The following is a 19,464-nucleotide window of genomic DNA, read 5'->3' on the forward strand; positions in this document are numbered from 1 at the left end:
GTAATTTAACTACTGACAGTTATGAGTGGCCTCTTCATGCAAGTGATGCAATATCATAGGGTGATAAATGTCACAAACTGTGAAACAAAGTTTCTGAACCCGCTTTTGGAATCCACTTTGTAGAAAAAAACACCTCAGCAGAAATACACCTAGTCTTCATCTGAATTCCTTAATAATTCTTCATATTTAGATTCCTCCCCCTCAATCTACTTTCAATGAAAGTTTTCTCAAAAATGGATTAGTTTTTGCATTTAAAAATTGCATTTTGCAATTGATGTTTGGTAGATTGTTCAGAATATGTTTGCATCCTTTTGTGAAAAACACACTGCTGTGTCTCTTATTGTAGTTGTTGGACTTGACATGAACATCAGTCAGTTCCTGAAGAGTCTTGGTCTGGAACATCTTCGGGATATCTTTGAAACAGAACAGGTAAGATTCTGCTCCCTCCAAAGTAGTGTTCCACTATTTTTTAGTCTTATAATACACCTAGAATAGTAGGAGATATTGTCTAAGATTGGAGGAACTGTGCAGCTAGTTTTGTGCGTGCAGGGGCCTTTGGACTTTAGTTTCCAATCAGCATAGGCATTGGTAGTTTTACTTTCCCATTCATTTCAGTAGGGGTAAATCAGTAAAAAAGATAGATCCCTGTCCTGACGTAAAATACTTATTTTTGTTCTTTTCTGTGCTTCTCAGATTACCTTGGATGTACTGGCAGACATGGGACATGAGGAGCTGAAAGAAATTGGCATCAATGCCTATGGGCATCGTCATAAGTTGATAAAAGGTGTAGAGAGACTTCTAGGTGGGCAGCAAGGTGAGTCTGCTAAAGCATCCTGCATCAAAATCAATTGGAGCTTTGTCTACAAACAGTAAGCTCCATCCTTCGTACACTATAGAAATCTTTCAGGAAGGTCCTTAGGTAATGAGCGATCTAGGCAACTCTGTCTATTCATTTTTGTAGCCTAATCTGTTAGAGAACCTCAGACGTGATCACAACAGTTTTGCCTGATGGACGTGAAGGCAACAAAGAAAAGAGCGCCAGAATAAAATATAAACCTCTTTTTAAAAATGCAAATGAAATGAGATGGTTTTATCTTCATGCCTAAGTCATGACCCCAATCTCACACAAAATCAACCCTTCCCATACACCTTCCAAACAGCAGTTCCTCTTATGCTCCTGTCCCAAAGGAACCACCCTGCCAACCTATTTCCAAAGCCCTTTCTCTTAATGGTGGTCAGGGAGCCAGCATGTTACATGCACTTGGCTAAGGTCTTGTGCAGTATGTATTATCAAGAGAATTGAGGGCTGTGGAATATAAATTACTTGTAGAATGGATGCAGTATTTCAATGTGCATGTTCTGTATTTCAGGCACCAATCCTTATTTGACTTTTCACTGTGTCAGCCAGGGAACTATCCTGATAGACCTCGCTCCTGACGACAAAGAGTATCAATCTGTGGAAGAAGAGGTAATTACATCTGTAAAGACATTTGGGACTGACTCATTCGTGAATGTATTAAACTTCTTCCACACCATATAGAGAACTGCTTCCACACCATATAGAGAACTGAAAGTTGGCGATCACCTGATGGTTCAGTAGAGGGACTAGTAATTTAATTTACTAATTACCTAAACCTTCTGAAATAGGTACTTTATACCTGTCTGTTGCAATGTGGGACGCAAAATAATTTCCTGAAAGACACAAGTAGTCTAACACAGAGCAACACATGGGGATGGAAGGTTGTGGCGTGAAATTTTGTTTCTCCCTTTATACACTTGGATCCATCTTTTCCTGGAGGAAAATTCCATTGGCAGACAGGAGCCTATCTGTGTTTGTAAATACAGTTTGTATTGTGCTGATAGAGTTGCAAAATATCCTAGGGTTAATTTTGTACCTCTTATTTCCAAAACCTGTGTAGTTGTACTTTAAACATGCCGTGGCTTAGGGCTATGTTGAATGCTTCGTGTTTCTCACCCTCTAGAGATAAAATGAGCATTCCTAATTACTATGTCCTATGTTTTAAATGCTCCAAATGCTAAGGCTGCTGGATAACGTCTTGTTGTTAATACATTTGTAGCTGGAGTCAGTCAGGGCCCTGCCCTCCTAGGCCAGGTAGAAAAAGCCCTGCCAGGCAGGAAGCAGGTCTTCCAGGACTCACAGCCAAGATGGTCTCTAGATATGAAAAAGAAAGAATTCCTTCAGTGAATAAAAGTTTATCTACCCGCTCTCAACAAGGTTATAGGGGAGCAAGTAGTGTTAAGCCTGATAGGTTTCTCAGTGCCCATAACTCAGTTCAAGTTCACATTCACTAAAGGGAAACAGTATTCAACCCTTTATCTGCTGTGCTCATCTGGTTAGATGCCCTTACAGCCCCACAAGGGGTTGAACCTTGTTGGGAGCAGATAGGAGCCTATATTAATTGAAGGAGGTGCATGAAATGAGTATGGGAGCAACTCAAAAACATGCCTCCTTTCCACATTATACTGGGCATGGTGCAGGTGAATGGAGAGTTCCTTCTCTATAACAAACAAGACTGGGGGCATCACTATCTCTTATTTATTCTTTTACTGAAGAAGAAAAAATTGCAGAAATGCCCACCTTTCTCTTTTCCATTGCTGCCTCCTTCCTCAGAAGGATAGGAAGAAGAGCAAGAATGGTTTATTCACAGCTTGCCTCTCTCGGCTGGGAAGATAAACACGGCTTCTGTATTTGTTTCCCCTCCACACAGTCACAGAACGTAAAAGGCAATAGATGTAAACACCAGATTAAGATGCGGGCAGTATTTCTGAGATGTCCCCTTCTTCTTCCCCGTCTTACCACTTGACTGTTTTACAGATGCAGAGTACCATCAGGGAACACAGAGATGGTGGCAATGCAGGGGGGATCTTCAACAGGTATAATGTCATCAGGGTAAGTGTCAATGACTTTGAAAGCCTTCGTATGAAACAGCTACCAATTTTGCTGATAAAGAAATCCTTGCCTAGCAGGATAGAGGACCCTTAAAGGTAAAGGTACCCCTGCCCGTACGGGCCAGTCTTGACAGACTCTGGGGTTGTGCGCCCATCTCACTTAAGAGGCCAGGGGCCAGCGCTGTCCGGAGACACTTCCGGGTCACGTGGCCAGCGTGACATCGCTGCTCTGGCGAGCCAGAGCCGCACACGGAAACGCCGTTTACCTTCCCGCTGGTCCCTATTTATCTACTTGCACCCGGAGGTGCTTTCGAACTGCTAGGTTGGCAGGCGCTGGGACCGAGCAGCAGGAGCGCACCCCGCCGCAGGGATTCGAACCGCCGACCTTCTGATCGGCAAGTCCTAGGCACTGAGGCTTTAACCCACAGCGCCACCTGCATCCCTTAGGTCCTCTAAATAAAGCGATCGTAGGAATGGATGGAGTACTGTTGAGAATTTGAGCAGCAGCTTTGAACAGAAAGCCTTTACATTACTGTTTATACTGACCTTTTAGACTGGGGGCCATAATTAAGGAAGCAGGTGAAAAGGGAGCACAAGCAGGTGGTTTAGTTTAGCCATATATTCACGAGGCTAATATATTTCCAGTTCAGGATCTTCATAAGTAATCACACCCAGTGCTCCTCCTGACCTTATTTCAATTGCGCCTTATGGCCAGGCACCCCCAACCTTCGGCCCTCCAGATATTTTGAACTACAATTCCCATCATCCCTGACTACTGGTCCTGTTAGCTAGGGATCATGGGAGTTGTAGGCCAAAACTTTTGGGGGGCCGGTTCAGTGGTGCTCACCAGTTCAATGGTGATCATTTTCCATATCAGAGTGCTTGTTGCCCCTGCCTTTATCCGCTTTAAAGGTAAGAGACCTGCAGCAGCACCCACTGCTTTTCCAGTTTAGAAAGAGTGCCACAGCAGCCTTTGAAACCTGGTGGAATAATGTTGCCATATGCCTTTTCTCCTTGGGGCCAAATGTGTTTTGGTCCAAGCCACTTCTTCTCTGAATTATACTACATTGTACTTAACACTCTCTGGAGAATATATGTTAGTAGATTAAGTATTTCTATTCTGGAGGAATCGTGGGTGAAGCTGCAGCTTGTTATACAAGGCTACAAAAGGGGATAATTATTATAATGCCTCCCATTGTTTGTGCACATGACCCAAATTCAACAGAGGCTCCCACTGGAGGAAGGGGGGGTGGAGTTTTCACCAGTTCCTGCTGCAGCTCTGAGTACCACTTCCCCTTCCTTTTCTGAAGGATCCCCCAGTTCTCTGGAGCGCCTTTTCATGGGATTGCAGGAAAAATTACCTCTCCTCTCTTTCATTCAGTGGAGTGTCATACAAAGAGAGCTAGCCCTAAGATCTCCCTTACATTTAGTAATACTGTTTTCTTTTATTTAAGGTAATCCCACATATTTTTAAAATGTCAGTTTATATGGAAATAGTTTATCTGGAATTCTGTTTCTCTGGTTCAGTTATTGCTTATCTTTTATCCTTTTAAAGATTCAAAAGGTGGTGAATAAGAAGCTGAGGGAGAGATTCTGTCATAGACAGAAAGAAGTCTCAGAAGAAAACCACAACCACCACAATGAACGCATGTTATTTCATGGTGAGTAGCCTTGCCTCATCTAGTCATCTAGTCCAGGCTTCCTCAAACTCGGCCCTCCAGATGTTTTTGGCCTACCACTCCCATGATCCCTAGCTAGCAGGACTAGTGGTCAGGGATGATGGGAATTGTAGTCTGAAAACATCTGGCCGACTGAGTTTGAGGAAGCCTGATCTAGTCCAACCCCCTGAAATGCAGGAATCTGAGCTACTTCATATATGACAGGTGGTCATCCAACCTCTGCTTAAAAACCTCCAAGGAAGGAGAGTCCGCCTCCTCTCGCGGGAGTCTGTTCCGCTGTCAAACAGCTCTTCTTGCAGAAAGTTCTTCCTGATGTTTCATCAGAATTTCCTTTCTTGTAACTTCAATCCATAATTGTGTCTTTTCTTCCCTTTGGGTTGTATCCAGTGTTAGTCACACACACAGCAGGCCCATTGAAATTAATGGACATTAGTTTTCTGTTTCGACATCACTTCTTCACCCCCCGTTCTTCCTCTGTTAGTTAAAAGTAGGGTGCCAGGAAAAATGATGGAAGAGGCACCCTACCACTGGAGTCAAAGGAGCTTGCCAAAGATTCTGGAGAGTTTAACAAACGTTATTGCTCATTGGTGGCAGATGTTGAAAAGGATCAGAAGTCCGTGTTGGTGCTGGTGGTGTTCAGAGATTTCCTATACGCCCCTGGCAGTCTCTATGAGAGAAAGGGATTGGTTGAGCCTTCGTATTAGCCATGCAGTATGAATGACTATATTTCTATTGTACAAGTGGGGGGGGGGGGAGAGAGAAGAGCCTTCCTTCTTTCTATGCAAACAAGCCCGAACTCTTTCCAACACTGGTGGTTTGTCCAACAACTTAATCAGTAGAAATTCAGCACTCTGGCTGTAAGTGACAGTGCTATCTAATCCCAGAGAATGGCTTACAAAGCAAAATTTGAAGTAGGGAGCTTGCTGTTTCCTCATATATATGGAAATCATAAATATGTACTTGAAAATCTCCAGTGCAGTTTCTTACCCATTTGTACATTGCTTCCGAATTTGATTTTATTAGTTTGCATTTGAACATGGAGGCTGTATACCACATGCATAAGCAACGTGTTTTACGTTCTGTTCCAGGGTCCCCTTTTATTAATGCTATTATTCACAAAGGATTTGATGAAAGGCACGCATACATTGGAGGCATGTTTGGAGCTGGGATTTACTTTGCAGAAAATTCCTCTAAAAGTAACCAATACGTATATGGAATTGGGGGAGGCACAGGTTGCCCCACGCATAAAGACAGATCGTGCTACATCTGCCACAGGTGAGTTTCTGGTGACCTGTATCACCCCGTCAGCCAAATGTAATGTTTTTTTCTTTTCTTTAAGAGTTCTTGGGAGGAAAAGTGCTGGTTGAGCATCAAACTGGAAAAAGGAAATGCTTTAAACTTGTCAGGTCTTTCACCCGGAGAAATGTTTCTGTTGTGAATACTGACAAATTCTGTGTACTAAATAAAACCGCTGATAACAAAGTTTTGGCTTCACTGCCACTTTGGCTGTAGTCCAACATGCAAGTAGACACAGCTTGGGGAGCTAGTTATTGACACAGGACTTTCATCAGATCTGCTCCTTAGCCATGCCTGCTTTCCCAGGTTAGCCATCTTATTTCTCCCGTCAATCATGAGTCCTGAAACAGGGGAAATCTGAATTCTTTTTCACCTCAGTAAAAATTTAGTCATGATGTGTCGTTGGCTAACCACTCTGAAGCCATGGATTATTGTTAGCTTGCTGGTTGTGGCTTTTCACGCAAAGCAATTGGGCAGCATGTGAGAGCATGTTGCCATTTCTAGATAACCTATCTAGAAAACCTGTACAAATGCAGCCTAAAATACAACTTTTGACTGCTCTAAGAACTTTGGGCATTCAAAGTAAATAGCTTAAGAAGTTTCAGGTAGCTGCACACTGGATGGAGCCAGTGTGGTGTAGTGGTTAAGAGCGGTAGTCTCGTAATCTGGTGAACCAGGTTCGCATCTCCGCTCCTCCACACGCAGCTGCTGGGTGACCTTGGGCCAGTCATGCTTCTCTGAAGTCTCTCAGCCCCACTCACCTCACAGAGTGCTTGTTGTGGGGGAGGAAGGGAAAGGAGAATGTTAGCCGCTTGGAGATTCCTTAAGGGGAGTGAAAGGCGGGATATCAAATCCAAACTACTACTCCTCCTCCTCCTCCTCCTCCTCTTCTTCTTCTTCTTCTTCTTCTTCTTCTTCTTCTTCTTCTTCTTCTTCTCCTCCTCCTCCTCCTCCTCCTCCTCCTCATCCCAAGCATTCCTTCTTTCCTGCTAGTGACATTGCTTTGTTCATCTTGTTTTCCTCCCCCTTTCAGGCAAATGCTCTTTTGTCGTGTGACGCTGGGGAAATCCTTCTTGCAGTTTAGCACCATGAAAATGGCCCATGCCCCGCCTGGGCATCATTCAGTCATTGGCCGGCCAAGTGTCAATGGACTTGCATATGCTGAGTATGTTATCTATAGAGGAGAACAGGTAAGCAGTGTACGTGGTGCTTCTGTACAGCTGGGTGATTGATGTGCTGATTGACTGTGCCAGTCAACTGATGCGCACTGCCTATGTGTCACTAAAGTCCATCTGGGCTGCCTCGTGCTCATCCACTGAGTGTACTGTCAGAGTGACAATGCTGTTTCCTGCAGCACATTTATAGTTTGCTGTCTTGGTTGGCCAGGAGATAGATAGATAGATAGATAGATAGATAGATAGATAGATAGATAGATAGATACACACACACACACACATATATATATATGGATGTTTAAAGACACATGTGCCTTTCATGCTTCACAAAGCAGACGTGATTGCTACATGTTTCCTGCCACAAATGCGTAAAGCATGGGTAGGCAGACTAAGGCCCGGGGGCCAGATACGGCCCAATTGCCTTCTCAGTCTGGCCCACGGACTGTTCGGGAATCAGCCTGTTTTTACATGAGTAGAATGTGCCCTTTTATTTAAAATGCTTCTCTGCGGTATTTGTGGGGCATAGGAATTTGTTCAATTCTCACCCCCCCAAAAAAATATAGTCAGCCCTGCCTGGTAACCCTAAAGGCTCCTAAAAGATCCAAATTGTTTTATAATACATGCAACAAGAAATATCTCTTTGCCACTGGTATATTTGAGCATTTACCTGTGGTAAAACAAAAACATTTCATTGGTTTTCATTCCATCCATTTCACTGATTCATATTCAGTGGCATTTTTAAAAGCCCCCCCCCCCCCCCCGAAAACCCTCTCTCTGTTAGTCCTTTTTCCAGACACTCCCCTTCTGTGTTATGATGCAATGTTGAAATTGGGTAACTTCCCTGTATTACCACCCTGAGCTCCTCAGAGGAAGGCTGAGATATGAATGTGATAAATAAGTCCCAGCGCGCTGCTTGCAGGAGGCAAAATAGTGTCGCTCGCCTACCAGCTCTGAACATTGGACAGGAAAAAGACTCCAAGCGACTTGCTAGACCAGCAGCTGCCATTGTGGCGGATGCTTTAGAAAGCCTAACGTCTAAAACGTAGCTTTCAACCTCCCATGCCCTTTTGACATTCAGTTCTTAATGCTCTGCCCTTTCTCTTTAGTAGCACTTGTTCAGATGGTAGTTTCTTTCTGAAGAAAAGGAAGAGCTTAGGAGCTGGCTGTGGGTGAGAGGGCTCCTGCTGCCTTTTGCAGGAAGGGGGAATGAGCATCTGATAACTGTGCTGGGCAGCATGGAGGGAACATCTTCCAGATAGAGGATGCAATGTCTGGAGGGGTGATGGATGCCTTATGAACGTGGACATAGTGTTGCAGTACACTGGAAAAGGGTTGTATTCTGTTGGATGCCACCTAGAGTGGCTGAGGCAACCCAGCCAGATGTGCAGGTTAAAAGTAATACATCATCATCAACAGCAGCAGCATCATAGGGAGGGGTGGAATAAGTGGGCTGAAATGTGATTTCTTTCTGAACCTCTGAAATGCATAATTTATTTGTATTTGTATTTATCTTCTTGTTCTTAGGCTTACCCCGAGTATCTGATTACATACCAAATTGTAAAGCCAGATACTCCCTCACAGACAGCAACGGCCGCAGAGCAGAAGACCTAGTAAATGCTGTTTTGGTGAAACAAATCAGATGACTTTAATAACTTACGGACTGGATGGATGACATTAGTTTCAAAACATCAACGTTTTATGAAATGCTTGTCACCCTGGAACTAAGCTGTATGTGTTTTATAAAGCATTGCTCTATAAACAGATGTGAGTAACGGATACGTACTCAATTGCTACTATTCCTTTTGAGGAAATGTTTACAAAGGTTTGCCTTTTAACAACATATCTCAGGCTCACTTTCCCTGCAGTTGCCATGTGTGTGACGACATCATTGCTTCAATCTGGGTGTTTGGGAACATTATTTAACAAGCAGGGCTAGGTCAAGACCATATTTTTAAAAATAAATTCTGACGCCACTGCTCTGGTTGTGTGATGTGTGCATAGCTTGTATTGAACCCATGCCGCCTTTTCAGAGTTGGTCGTCTTTTCGAAAAGTCCTTAGTTGGCTATTTATTTTACTCCCCCCACCCACCTGCCCACTGTGTTACGAAAATGAGCCAGGCCCTTCTTGAGGATATTTTTTGCACAAAGTCAAATTGACTAAAATCAATGAACAATGCAATAGGAATTTCTTGTCCAAGAAGGTGTTAGAGATCTAGTTCTTTGGTTTGGGATTCTTTTTGCACTTTTTATGAACTCTTCTTTTTTTTATGTTACTAGAAGCGTAGTTTCAGGGTAGAAACCTGTCGTTTTGACCTTCTTGAGTTCCTCTTTCGATAAGAGGAGTTCATACTAGTATTCATGTAGCAACCTCATTTTAAAAACACCCCTGTCCTTGAAATGTATGAGTTACTTTGCTAGGATGAACACAAACGGATAAATCTGCCAGAGGAACCTGTGTTTAATGGCATGTTTCAGTCATCGCTTTCTCTCTGGAAAGAGATCAAGCAATGGACCTTGATACTGCTCCTTCTGCCCATCCCAGCCCTCTCCATCCCAGCGCTTAACAACACAGGGAGAAATAAGCAAGTGAACAAAAGCCCCAGTGGTTGTTTGAACTGGACATCTCATGTAGTTCTCTCCATGAAAACAAGCCAGTAAGGGGGGGGAGGGGGGGAGTCAGGAGCCCGCCATTGGTACAATCCAAGAGAAAAAAATCTTTCCCACACAGGGGGTGTGAGAAAGTGAAAATTGTCCTTAAGCTTACAACCAGAAAAATTCTAAACTGTTACATTGCCGACGGTCTCAGTCATGTGCTGTATCAGCAACTGTCTTCTGACGTGCAAATTGTGCGGGTCTTTTTTTTTTAAAAAAAGCACCAATTGATCAAGTAGCCGTATTTGCATTTATCTAATCCCAGAAAGCCTGACAGTTATTTTCCCTCCATTAAATTTGTCCCCATAAATCTTGTTTGTATGTGAAGAAGCCTCTTTGTGACCCACCTGTCTATTTTCAGAGGTCTAGCCACACAAAAAAATAATTTTTCCAAGAGAAGCAACTTTTTTTAAAAAAAACAACAATGCAAAATAGCTTTAGGGGAGAAAGGAAGAAGTTGAAAATTAAGTAGCAATAGAGGTTTATAAATCGGATATGTAACAGAGAGATTGCAGTGTTTGTTGTAGAAATATAACCTTGTAAAATCTTTCGTCTGAGGAGGTCAACAGCCAAAGAAGGTTGAATTGCTCAAATTACAGTTCTTCCATTAAAGGTTTTATTATGATTATTTCTTTAGAGTAACAACAGCAGACTGTGGCAATTATTTTACAACATATACTGGCATCTGCTTGGAAATGGTGGCAAAAAATCTTACCTGCTGACACAGCAAGCACAAGAACAAAACCCAAAAAACCTTTTGGAAAAAATGTCTTTGCCAATAATAATCATGTAGACTTTGACATTGGTCAAGATCAGTACTTGATTCAAGCTGACGAAATGACTTCTAATATTAAGAGAGACCAGATGAAACAAGCTTTGACAACTGTGAACCTTTCCCTTTGCTTCTGTTGTCCATGGCCACTTAAGTCTCGTTGGGTTTGTTGGCTTACAGTGTAGGACTTTGAAGGCCAAAGCTGACCAAAATAGGTTTTCTTTTAATTAAGAAGGCATGTTGGGGCTTCACTGTTAGCATTCTGATTACCATTCATGTTGGGATTTCTGTTTTTAAGCATAGCTGGGGGGATATGGCAACTGCATTGCAAGCTAAAAGACTTGTCCGCCAGCTTCACGTAGTTGTTAGTCGTAACCCAGCGGTACTTCATAGTTAAGTTAAATTAAATGGTTAACTTGGATGTGGAAGTTCAGTGTTCCTTTCTCTCGGGAGAGAGAAGTCCCAGTTCTGTGGTTGTCTTTCTCCTCCAGTGTTCACCTAATGGATGTTTTAGATTTCATCTTCAGTCCTAACAGCCAGATTCTCAAACTATGGCCCCGATCTTTTAAACTGCCCGTGTTTTGTAACTGATGTTTTGTGCAGAGTAAAAGGTGCTGTACGAGGAATTCCATTTGCAGTGGCTTTTGTCTTGTAGTTACGTGATTCTGTTAACCCTTTCTTGGTCGGACCTTGAAAAATACGCATTGCATGTTTCCTCCAAGTCTTCAGAGATCTCAAAGCCTAACATGGATAGTCTTAGAAAAATGAAATGCACACCTGGTGTTTACTGTCCTTCAGAATAAAATGATAGCCACCTTTCTCTCATACAGGAGCTGGTATTGCCCCAAAGAACTCACAGACTGGAGTCCTAAACCCTCTTATTTCAGAATAAATTCCATAGTAATTATTTCAGTACAACTTCTTACTTGCTCTGGGGAGAAGGCCTGGTACGAGCTTTGGGCATAAGCACATTCCTTCCTTCCAACTGTGAAGTCGAAGTAACAAGAATTGTGTTATATTTAAATAAATGCAGTATCTCCTTGGCCATTGGGTAAAAAAACCCCAAAACCACTCCTTACAGGATGGATCAAGAAGATGCTATAAACATTGCACAATTTATTAGCTTCATCCTGCCCTGGGAACGAGGGCTACTAGTTCACGAGAGTGAGGGCTGACTCACTGGGTTGAGAGACCTCAGAATTTAGTTAACAGACCTCAGTCACAACATTATAGAAACACAACATTATATAATGCCATTGCATTATCTGCAGATCCCTGACAGATGTACTTGTATGATGCATGTCTTGGCGAACGAGACATTTATCACATTGCATTCTACATTTTTTAGTAAATAGCTGCAGATGTAAATGTGTGACAAAGCCCATGGTGATTATTTTTGGATGCCCCAAGTCACACCATTTCAGTGACTGGTATGTTGCTGCTACAGCAGCAAGGTTAATTTGTTTGCCGAAAATGGGGTTTGCAAGAAACAAAACGTCATTTGCAGAATTTGCCTTTTTTTAATGTCACGTTGAATATTTGGTAGAAAAGAGATCTGCACCATAAAAAAAAAATGTTTTCAATGAACTCTCTGAGAATAGCTGTTTCCTCTTTCCAGGGAAACCTGACAAATTGTAGCAGGTTTTTGTTTTTTTTTTGAAGAGGGTGGGATAATAAAAGATGGCAAGTCCCTCTTTTCTGGCTCAATTATCTGGGCCTCATGATCTTGGGGCAAAACATGAATATTCCACGAGCTATGATTTGAACTCCTGAAGTGGTGAAGATGTGTATGCATTTTTTGTTTGCTTTAAACCAGGCATTGGAGACTCTGATTTTGATAGAAGCAACGGTGCTGCCGAGAACTGTACTCTGCTGTTTCCAACTCTAAATTGTGCCTCTCCCCAGCTGCTGTTAAGTCCAGCAGCAGGAATAAAGCAACATGTGCCTCTGTTGTAGGGGTTGTGTTTTTTATTGCGGGTCCACAGGACAGTTTAGAGCAATAGAATGACCCAAAAAGAAGGATAGAATAAAATCCTACTTTGAAGCAAAAGGAGGAGAGTAGATCAGGTACTGGATCTTCCTTATACTGTATAGGCAACTTCCCACTTACACATGGGTTACATTCCGGGGCCCAATGCGCATAAGTGAAATTGCGTGAAGTGGGCAGCACCCTTTAAATGCCCTCTCTGCTGCTGTCTCTTCAATCCATGCCAAAAATACTGTATCCAAAAATATCCACAACTAGAATTGAACCTCTGGCACTGGCAAGAGGCCCGAGGACGCAAGGGAAAGCTGCTGCTGCTGCTGCTGCTGCTGTGCTAACCTGCATGGCTGAGCAGCGTAAACAAAGCCCCACTGGGTCTCCAGTCTCTTTAGGGCTTCCTCTGCTTTCACTGACGTCCTCTTCAGGCTCCGGGGAGAGTCTCCTTGCGAGCCACGAGGTCTCTCCTACTCCCTCCCATCATTCCCAGGTTTGAATTGAATTATTTAATTAATTGACTTCTTTAAAGAGCCTGGGTAGCTCAGTTGGTTCGATTGTGGTGCTGATATCGCCAAGGTTGCAGGTTCGATCACTCTTTTGGGACAGCTGAATATTCTTGCATTCCAGGGGGTTGGAATAGATGATCCTCAGGGTCCCTTCCATCTCTAGAATTCTACGATTTAATTATTACCCAGTGCTGCACGTATACATGGCCACTTGCAAGTAGGACATGCATGAAGTACTGGGATGCCTGTATATCTTCCAGCTCTTAAGAGATTGGCAGGAGGATCTGCTAGCAGGGCTACCATTAGGCGGAGGAGATTTTGGCGTACCACTTAAAGGATAGCGAATCACCAGCTAGTCAATATTTTTACCACCGTGGATGGGGAGGGTGTTGAATTTCCAGCCTTGCATATCAAAGCATCTGCCAGGATACTGAATTACAGCCCATCAGGGGGGGAACTTTGGATGCTGTTTTCAGTGCTGTTAATCTGTTTAATTTAGTAGTATACTTGGCAGCATTTTAATAACGTATTAAATAATGACTGGAAAAATTAAAATGCCATGTTTGTGTGGCTGATGGATAAAATGGAGCTGGTTTGTTCCCTTAGTTCACATTTACAGTAGCCTTCTCAGCATGGGCAGAGGCTGCAGTCAGGTTCTGTCACATGGAAGCCTTAGTATTTGAATGTGAGAGCTGTCTCCATGGCCGCTGAAGTTCGCATTGCAAACAAAATTGCTGCGAGAGAAGCCTAGCCTTCCCTGCTCTCCAGGCGATGGTGTGTGGGCTGCTGTGAATGTGAATAGATCCCGTGAAATTGGTGGCTGAAGACTGATGCATTTTATGCTGCGTTTGCTGGCAGCAGTCCTGGTCTCAAATGTTAAAATGTCCATATGAATATGAGCTCTAATGTTTCCACCCACCATACATCTGATTATTGTGCATACTAATATCTATACCACTTCTGGTGCTTTCTGGCACTCCCAGGTATAAATCTCCCATTCCCAGCTGGTTTCATGCATGCAAGTGGAACTAGATTCGTAGTTATTGCTGCAACAGCCAATGTCAGTGACAGAAGCCTTCAACTGTTCTCAAAGGAATTCTCCTAAAGTTGGGTTCCTCGCATATGTAGAAATGGCTCCCCCGGATTGTACCCAGTAGGAGCAAAGCTGCATGTATTCTGTAATTCTTCAGTAGCACTGAAAAAAGTTGCAGGATAGTATTGGGTATAGGACTCCTGCTAACCTCACCTGCACCAAAACAGTTTTCTGGTGCTTTATACTGTGTGGGCAATTACCGTATTTTTTCCTCTATAAGACTTACTTTTTCCCTCCTAAAAAGTAAGGGGAAATGTGTGTGCATCTTATGGAGCGAATGCAGGCTGCGCAGCTATCCCAGAAGCCAGAACAGCAAGAGGGATTGCTTCTTTCACTGCACAGCGATCCCTCTTGCTGTTCTGGCTTCTGAGATTCAGAATTATTTTTTTTCTTGTTTTCCTCGCCCCAAAACTAGGTGCGTCTTGTGGTCTGGTGCGTCTTATAGAGCGAAAAATACGGTAGTCTGCTGAAGTCAGAGGGCTGGTTGAATAAAATTTCCATAAATTGAGGCTAGGACTTCAGTATCCTTCATAGCTCCTTGCTATTCCCTAATACAAAGGTAGAACAAATAATGGAAAATTGTAGAATTACATGAAATAGTTAACACATGGGAAATAAGATCATGCATATTTGCTTAGTACATACCGTATATACTAGAGTATAAGCTGACCCAAATATAAGACGAGGCACTAATTTTACCACAAAAAACTGGGAAAACTTAATGACTCGAGTATAAGGCGGCTCACCACACCACAAACCTGGTGGTGGTGGCAGCGGCAGAGGAGAACAAGCAGCCCGAAAGGACCCTCATTTGAGTATAAGCCATGGGGGGCTTTTTCAGCATAAAAAAATGTGCTGAGAAAGTCAGCTTATACTTGAGTATATACGGATGCAGAATTTTAATTTTTTTTAGAATGGAATCTCGCCCAGGTTACCACCATGTCTGCTTAGAGGTTTTGTGAAGCACAGAGTTGGGTTTTCTTCATATTAATAAAAAGAACGTTTTTATTGGAGGAAAATATGACTGTGATCACAGAGGACGGTAATATTTTCACCTTCACTTCCTATCATGGTCCTTGTGGTTTGTTGCTGTGAAGGTGGAGAAAGAAGACTAATTATGCATCGAAGTTGAAATGTGTCTATGGCGGTGAATACTCATTCGTGTTTGTAGCTTACTGATCAACCAGAAGGTAGATTTGTGTGTGTGCTGGTTCAGTTCAAAGTATTACTGGTAAAGGGTTTAAAAGCTTGTCTGTTACAATGCAATCTCAACTTTCTTTTCCTTTTTTTTTTTGCAATTGGCAACTTTGCAGTAGCCATCAACCTGTGTATACAACCCTCCTAACAATTTTAACACCTAGTTATTTCCATAGGCACTACCAACTACTAGCTTTGCATTAAAAAAACGAAATAAAAAAAACCCTTGTATAACTTGCTTGCATAGCTAGCCTTGTGTTCTTGATACCTGTTGGCCATAGAAGAACATATGAAATCCCAAAATGGCCTTTCATTATATGTGACCTGGAACTGGGATGTTTATTTCCCCCCCCCTCTTGCTAAAAGAGGATCTTAGAGTCTCTTAACTTAACCAATGTGATGGAATTTTGCATAAAGCCAATGTAACAACTTAGATCTTACTGTGCTTTAACTTAATGTCTGACCTATAAGTACTTGTGACAGATTAAGATTCAATAAACACACTTTTTAAAAACGTTTTTGGCGGTTTTTATCATGTGTTAGGAGGCACCAGAGGTTGTACCACTTTCTTCGATTGATTACTCCGAAGGCTGGTTGTTGCCAGAGCTGTGTGTACCTCACTATTCTTTCCACATTGCCGCAATGTGTGGCATGGGATGCAGAAGCTCACTTCATATCTTTTAAACTTTCTGGTTCTTACAGCTTATTCTACAGCATGAGCAATGCTTTCTGAAATCTCAGAAGACAGGAAGAGATAAATCTGTAAGAAGCTAGTGGGAGGGTTTGTCTTGTGTGGCTCCTTGCCTCTCCCTAGGACTAGCCAAAAAGAAAAAAAACAGAATAAAGTAGTAAAATATTGCAGGGGTAATTGCTGATATAATAATGCAGTCATCCAACTTCAAGGATCTTTAATCTGCAATAGTGACTGTGAGGGAATTATGACAGGTGCAGCTATTTTTAGTGAAAATTACATATGCAGTAAAGCAGTTATCTAAAAGGTACAGGAGTTCTAAAGCTGATAGGGTTGATCCACCTCATTGTAGTTTAGTCAATGCCTGGTTTTCCTGACACTCAAATGGCATTCTGTAGCATAGCTCAGTTTTGTACTATCTGGGTAAATGGTCTTTCTATTTATACTTTAAGTGCAGAAGAAATAATGTAAGGGCCTTTTGTTTTATGGTGCAAATTTTCACACCTCTCCACTTTAGCCTCATTCCATCCCCCTTAAACTGTGTTCCAGCGTCGGTTAGGGTTCATTGATAAAATGAGGAATAGCAAATCCCTTTCAAATAAACCAGCTTGTTCACTATTGCCATTTTTCCTCTCCAAGACCATACCCAAGCAGGACCAAAGAGCCTCTTATTACTTTGTACGAAAGGAGACCATTACTGGAAATTTATTTCGAATGATCATTGTCAGACAATAAATTAAACACTTGAAAACCTAAAACACACACATGCATTTGAGACAGCCTATACATAAAAATATAGGGGACGCAGGTGGCGCTGTGGGTTAAAGCCTCAGCGCCTAGGACTTGCCGATTGAAAGGTTGGCGGTTCGAATCCCTGCGGCGGGGGTGCGCTCCCGCTGCTCGGTCCCAGCGCCTGCCAACCTAGCAGTTCGAAAGCACCTCCGGGTGCAAGTAGATAAATAGGGACCGCTTACCAGCTGCTGCTCAAATTCTCAACAGTACTCCATCCATTCCTACGATCGCTTTATTTAGAGGACCTAAGGGATGCAGGTGGCGCTGTGGGTTAAAGCCTCAGCGCCTAGGGCTTGCCGATCAGAAGATCGGCGGTTCGAATCCCCGCGGCGGGGTGTGCTCCCGCTGCTCGGTCCCAGCGCCTGCCAATCTAGCAGTTCGAAAGCACCTCCGGGTGCAAGTAGATAAATAGGGACCGCTTACCAGCGGGAAGGTAAACGGCGTTTCCGTGTGCGGCTCTGGCTCGCCAGAGCAGCGATGTCACGCTGGCCACGTGACCCGGAAGTGTCTCCGGACAGCGCTGGCCCCTGGCCTCTTGAGTGAGATGGGCGCACAACCCCAGAGTCTGTCAAGACTGGCCCGTACGGGCAGGGGTACCTTTACCTTTTACCTTTATACATAAAAATATAGAGGTGGGAGTTTGGACTATTGCACTGGTGGGAGGTGTATCAAAAGCTCATTCATAAAGGAGAGTGGACTAAGCCACCTGCTTTCAAGGAGGTATCTTTGCTTCCTATCCTTTGGCCACGGAGAGACCAAGCTAGGCAGTGCCTGTGCAAGTAGCTGTACCGTATTTTTCGCCCTATAGGACGCACCTTTTCCCCTCCAAAAATGAAGGGGAAATGTGTGTGCGTCCTATGGGGCGAATGCAGGCTTTCGCTGAAGCCTGGTGCGCACCGACCCCTCTCGCTCTCCAAGCTTCACGGACCTCTCGCAAGCAACGGGAGCGCTCCCGCTGCTTGCGGAGAGTCGCCTGCATGCCGAAGCCTCCGCGCGCTGAGATCAGCACGTCCAGGCTTCGCGGACCTCTCAGCAAGCAGCGGGAGCCAGTGCTGGGCTCCTACGGCTTGCAGAGAGCTGCCTGTTTGGGGGCTGGGGTCGGGGGAAGCCCCAGCCCTGCGCCGGGGGGGGGGAATAACTTTTCCCCCTTTATTTCCCCCCAAAAAAACTAGGTGCGCCTTATGGGACGGTGCGTCCTATAAGGCGAAAAATACGGTAAGTCTGATTTAAAGCGTTGGGACTGAAAATTGAAGACTTCAGTGTAATCATTCCATACTTAGATGAGCTGAGAAGAGAGGGCACAGACCAATTTGCTTTCTCACTTAAGGCTTGCTTGCAGGGGGACACGTGGTTGGGGGCTGTAAATTGGCTTTTGCACTTTGGGTGAAGCATTCGTAGCAGCAGAATGTACGGATGTGAGGAACCAAGGGAAAACCAGCAGGTTTTATTAGAGCCATCACACAATCTGCAAGGGAGCATTTCCACCCCTTTCTAACATGCCTAAATCCCATTGGGGGGGGGGAGCCTTTCCCCTCAACCCACCCCACTTTAAGCAACAGATTGGAGTTGTACATGGTGTAGTACCGTATTTTTTGCTCTGTAAGACTCACTTTTTTCCCTCCTAAAAAGTAAGGGGAAATGTGTGTGCATCTTATGGAGCGAATGCAGGCTGTGCAGCTATCCCAGAAGCCAGAACAGCAAGAGGGATTGCTGCTTTCACTGCGCAGCGATCCCTCTTGCTGTTCTGGCTTCTGAGATTCAGATTTCTTTTTCTTGTTTTCCTCCTCCAAAAACTAGGTGCGTCTTGTGGTCTGGTGCGTCTTATAGAGCAAAAAATACAGTATTTTGAAGAGAATGGTCACCTAGCAAGGAGCAGAAAACATGCACCGCAGTAGCTTCGTCCTATGCTTCCATTTCCTTCTGTGACACCACACCTCCTCTTCTGCCTGGACTTTTGTCTTATGAACAAGAACAACACAGTCACACAATTCCAGAGTCCTGTGCACTGAGACTGAAGTTAACTTTGTCTCTCTCCTCTTTGGTCTGCTATAGGATATAGAAAGTGGGCTTTCTGCTAGGCTGGTGCAAAAGGGAAGCAGCAGCAGCAGATTCTTTCAGAGCGCCCCCAGGGAGGGAGTTTCTTGTTTGATGGCCTCGACACTCTGGTGGTCAAGGGCAGCAGCTGGGTACCACATCTGAAACAACAAAACAGCTACGGATCCGGCCTACTTCCGGTTGCCTCCTCTCTGGAATACAGAGGAGGCTGCTTTTTAGGTGATGTGGTAGAAGAATAAACGCCCCACAGTGTACTAGATTTCTGCACAAAAGTCCCATTGAAATAAAAAACAATCGGTGGAATTGAAGTATAAAATTTTCTGCGGCACAAGGAAAATAAGCGGTTCGGGAAATGAAAACGGGAATAGGATATTTAAAGGGGGGAGGGGAGGGGGGGAAAGGGAGAAGTAGGCCGATGTTTATCAACTCTCAGAAATAAATGACTTAATTGCAAGTATTACTGAAAGCCTTTGTGCAGTTGAAATTGATCAGGAGCAGGTTCCGGACTGACGAAAAGAAGCTCTCCTGGACACAATGCTGGAGCCATGAGTGAGTGTCGGGTGAAACTGAGTCCCCATGTTTAGGGAGTGGATATATTGAGGGCAAAGAAGGGCTGGTCTGAATCCTTCAGAGAATCACAGTGAGCACAGCTAACTCCTGATCAA

General features: G+C 43.7%; 1 protein-coding gene and 1 long non-coding RNA gene across 2 annotated transcripts in view; both read left to right on the forward strand.

Moving 5' to 3' along the window:
• The window catches only part of TNKS (tankyrase), a 76,643-nt gene extending 60,868 nt beyond the window's left edge, over positions 1-15,775 (forward strand). Inside the window, exons 20-28 of the mRNA XM_083718437.1 lie at positions 347-429; positions 694-814; positions 1,371-1,468; positions 2,837-2,911; positions 4,466-4,571; positions 5,678-5,864; positions 6,919-7,075; positions 8,585-14,265; positions 14,527-15,775. Of these exons, the coding sequence (XP_083574563.1) occupies positions 347-429; positions 694-814; positions 1,371-1,468; positions 2,837-2,911; positions 4,466-4,571; positions 5,678-5,864; positions 6,919-7,075; positions 8,585-8,671 (914 nt within the window). The 3' untranslated portion in view covers positions 8,672-14,265; positions 14,527-15,775. The remainder of the gene's footprint in view (positions 1-346; positions 430-693; positions 815-1,370; positions 1,469-2,836; positions 2,912-4,465; positions 4,572-5,677; positions 5,865-6,918; positions 7,076-8,584; positions 14,266-14,526) is intronic.
• A 395-nt stretch (positions 15,776-16,170) lies between these two features.
• On the forward strand, positions 16,171-18,082 carry LOC310834502. The gene is made up of 3 exons (XR_014559265.1): positions 16,171-16,760; positions 17,384-17,529; positions 17,948-18,082. It is a non-coding gene; the product is annotated as an uncharacterized lncRNA (long non-coding RNA).
• Positions 18,083-19,464: the final 1,382 nt, after the last annotated feature.

Source organism: Podarcis gaigeae (genome assembly GCF_964106915.1).
Source record: "Podarcis gaigeae genome assembly, chromosome: 17".
NCBI classification, from domain to species: domain Eukaryota; kingdom Metazoa; phylum Chordata; class Lepidosauria; order Squamata; family Lacertidae; genus Podarcis; species Podarcis gaigeae.